Source organism: Nannobrachium achirus (genome assembly GCF_963921795.1).
Source record: "Nannobrachium achirus genome assembly, contig: SCAFFOLD_620, whole genome shotgun sequence".
In the NCBI taxonomy this organism is placed as follows: domain Eukaryota; kingdom Metazoa; phylum Chordata; class Actinopteri; order Myctophiformes; family Myctophidae; genus Nannobrachium; species Nannobrachium achirus.
In genome coordinates this window covers 15,001-18,792 of record NW_027664669.1, presented here as the reverse complement: position 1 = coordinate 18,792, position 3,792 = coordinate 15,001, and the positions used below count along the sequence as shown (strand labels likewise).

Here is a 3,792-nt window from a genome sequence, read left to right as displayed (position 1 = left end):
ACTAGTAAATGAATTCCATCCTGCTGGATGAATCAGCATTTTCTAATTTGGCTTCCATGTCTTTCTTTATGTGGTCTATGACATCAGACATCTGTGATGTCAGTCATCTCCATATTTGGGAAAAGTTAAATTTTTGTATTTTCCCATTCAAGTCAGTGGAGAACATGAATTCACTAATTGCGACCGTAGGTCCCAGTTTACTATGAAAACCGTCAGTCCGTCCGTAACGCCTTAATGTCTACAGCTGACCCCAGGTGATGATGGTCAGTAGTTTTGACAGTCAACAATGTGATGTCAGAACACTGACCTCATCAAAACCCTGGATATCCATACATGGAGACGACTGGATCATCACCTAGATCTCCATATATGGAGCTGGTCAATACCTCTACATCTGACCTCACAGACTCCATATATGGATATATTGATGAGGTCAGAGAGATAACGGGGATCCTAGTAGTCGAGGGCCTTGTAGGAGGTGATCAGTATTTTGAAGTCGATCATGATGATCATCTCATCAATCGATTGTTTGATGATTTAAAGGAGTAGTTCACCTCCAAAATGATTTTTTTCCTATTGATTACTCAGGCCATGGAGAGTAGAGTTCAATAATATTTTTTGGTTTTTGTCACATTCCTAAGACAAAATTTTGATTCGAGTAAATTTACCCCCATTGATTCCGGATGGTGACCCGTTTCGAAACAGGTCACCATCCGAAATCAATGGTGGTAAATTTATTGTTATCACATTTTTGTCTTAGGAATGTGACAAAAAACAAAAAATATTATTGAACTCTACTCTCCATGGCCTGAGTAATCAATAGAAAAAAAATCATTTTGGGGGTGAACTACTCCTTTAAAGCTTGTAACAATGTTTTCATCAACCAGCAACCACCAGAGGCGTCAGTTGGGTATGGCCATGGGCAGCGTCATTGGATTAACCAGTCATGTTGCCATACCTTATCAACAGGCATGAATTTATTTTAGGAAGTCCATTTTATTTTTTTCTCCTTTAGCCAACGAATGGCAACTGCCATACCTAGCCATACCCAATGGACCAATCCCCAATCACATACACACCCATTGTAACAGTTACAATGGGTGTGTATGTGATTGGGGATTGGTCCATTGACGCTTCTGGTCGTTGCTGGTTGGTATTGATGAAAAGATTGCTAGGTGTATCTGGGGCTTTACTGGGAGACAATGGGGTGATGTGGTCTCTGGATGGGGTTTTGGTGAGGAGGCAGGCTGCAGAGTTTTGCTCATACTGAAGTTCTTTTTAGTTCTTTGGAGGTGGCACCGTAGAGTAGGCTGTTGCAGCAGTGCAGTCTGGATGTGATGAAGGCATGGATGAGGGTCTCTGCAGCAGGTTGGGATGGTGTGGGACGGAGGAGGGGTGTCACACCACATTCTGGGCCCTGGGTACAAGGATTCACTCACTTTGTGTGCCCCCTCCACCTCGGGCCCTAGTGACTCTGTCCCACTCCCCCCCCTTGTGACGCCCATGTGGAAAAAGGCTGTTTTGGTAATGTTGTTGTTGATTCCGTCGAGTAAAACTTTTCACCAGGATACCTGTTTTATCCAATCAGGAAAGAGAGCTCATACAGGATGCAGGCTAATGTCGCAGCTTGTCTTAATTAGTCTGAAATAACATTACAATTCCCCGGCAACTTCCTTGTTTGCTTTTATTGAATCAACAGAGAGAGAGAGAGAGTGCACACACACACTCATACCATCATCAGAATGTGTGTGTTGTCTGTCTGTCTGCCTGTATGTGTAACGGAGGTGATCCGAACCTCCCCACCCGGGTTCGTACCCGGGTCTCCCACGCGAAAGTCCAATATCTTAACCACTAGACCAAAGAGACATCTCCTTGGTCCGGGGGAGATACTAGACTTTTGAGGCTTCAAGGCTGGGGCTGCGACTCTCTCCGTCACACTCACCCCCCTTTGACCTCCTCCTATGGGGAAGCCCGAATCCGGGTCACGGCACCAATGTAACGGAGGTGATCCGAACCTCCCCACCCGGGTTCGTACCCGGGTCTCCCACGCGAAAGTCCAATATCTTAACCACTAGACCAAAGAGACATCTCCTTGGTCTGGGGGAGATACTAGACTTTTGAGGCTTCAAGGCTGGGGCTGCGACTCTCTCCGTCACATATGCACATAAAATAAAATTGGGCACCCATGTGGTGCAAGTCCCTGCTCACCAGCACAGAGGTTGTGGGTTCCAATCCATCCAATCGACCCACCGTGGTGCACCCGGCTTTGGTCAGGCCATCTTAAAGTTGAGTAGCCCTGATCTAGGCCTATAGAGTAGTGAAGTGTGACATCATTTACACATCCTACCTGGTTTGCGGTTTTCTTCCCCCATTCTAAATTCCCATTGACCTTTTTCATATCTCGTCATATAAGAACTGTGTTCCAATTATAAACAAATTATCTCATCGGTTTGACTCATATGGATATGAAGAATCAACTGATGGTGAGAAAACGCTAATGTTACTGTCGCCCAATTAGTTACATTTTCACTAGAAACAGGCTTTATCAAATATGAGTGACTGACTATCATAAACCATACAGAGCAACCTCGCCGACAATATCGCAAAGACAGTTTGTTTATTTTTGGACCACAATGCTTATATGAGACGATTTAAGGTGACTCAATGTTATTCTCCATTGAGAAATTACTTCATTGGAACCGGGGGATGAGCGAGTCACGTCATGATTTTGTTACTCTATGAACCATAGACTGTAAAACAAATCTGGACGGTGCGAAGCCATTGGTTTCTATGTGGCGAAAATGACGCTTTTTTGTCCCTTGTATGGGTGTCGCCATCATTGTTTGAATGGTACCCCAGGAATCATAAGGAATGCTATTGGCTGCCAACGGTCATGTGCAACCGCAGGGATACATGGGAGAATGTGGTCGGAGCCTCCCGAAATACAGCACACAAAGTTTAGTTGGCCACGCCCCCCGCAACTTTATCATCAATTTTAACATACATAAATGGGACCATATTTGCACAAAACGCATATCATGGTGATTGAAAGGCAGTTTTTCACTAGCGACAGGAACCATAAAGTATTTATGACGATGTTTATTAAGGTTAGAAAATCAGAGAGGAAAATGAATGGAGTCCAATCTTTTTGGTACCTCGCAGGGGGAAAACAGCGCAACTAGCGGCCAATCATGGGATCTTTCTGTTCCGGGAAAGCTTCATGAATAATCCAGCCAACAGCACCCCTGGTGGCAGAAATGTGTGCATTTAGCATATAACGACTAAAATTGGTCAGACGACAGGGGCGCCCGGCTGGCCTAGCGGTCCAGACGCATACAGCATACCATATAGGCTCAGTGGAGGCTGACAGCGTATCGCTGGTTCGATTCCCGATCCCGACTACCTTTGCTGTGTGTCACTCCCCATTTCCTGTCAGTCTACTGTCCTTTCAATAAAGGCATAAAAGCCCCCAAAACCAGGCAGCCAAAGAGGTAAAAAAACAGTGGCGTCAGTTCAGCAAAAGCTAGGGTCTGGCAAAGATGGCAGTCCTCATGGAAAAGAGGCATTACATTTTGTTTAACACGGTTCTATTGTAGATCTGCTATTTTCACAATGTCTGATTTTTTATTTTATTTATTTTTTTCAGTTTTTTCCACAGGTGTCTATGGTTTCTTAGGCTGGATATGGCAGCCTGGAACGGTTGTTCAAATGCAGCTAAACTTGGCATGTTAGTAAACGAGCCACAATTAACAATAATGCATTGCACCTGTGCAGCTGACCTGCAGAACCTGG

At 44.7% G+C, this 3,792-nt stretch overlaps 1 protein-coding gene across 1 annotated transcript in view; it reads left to right on the top strand.

Moving 5' to 3' along the window:
- Positions 1–2,185: 2,185 nt before the first annotated feature.
- LOC308280868 (retinoic acid receptor beta-like) overlaps positions 2,186–3,792 on the top strand; it is a gene marked incomplete at both ends in the record, with an annotated part of 15,506 nt that continues 13,899 nt past the window's right edge. Inside the window, one exon of the mRNA XM_080755183.1 lies at positions 2,186–2,269. Coding sequence (XP_080611309.1) covers positions 2,186–2,269 — 84 coding nt within the window. The remainder of the gene's footprint in view (positions 2,270–3,792) is intronic.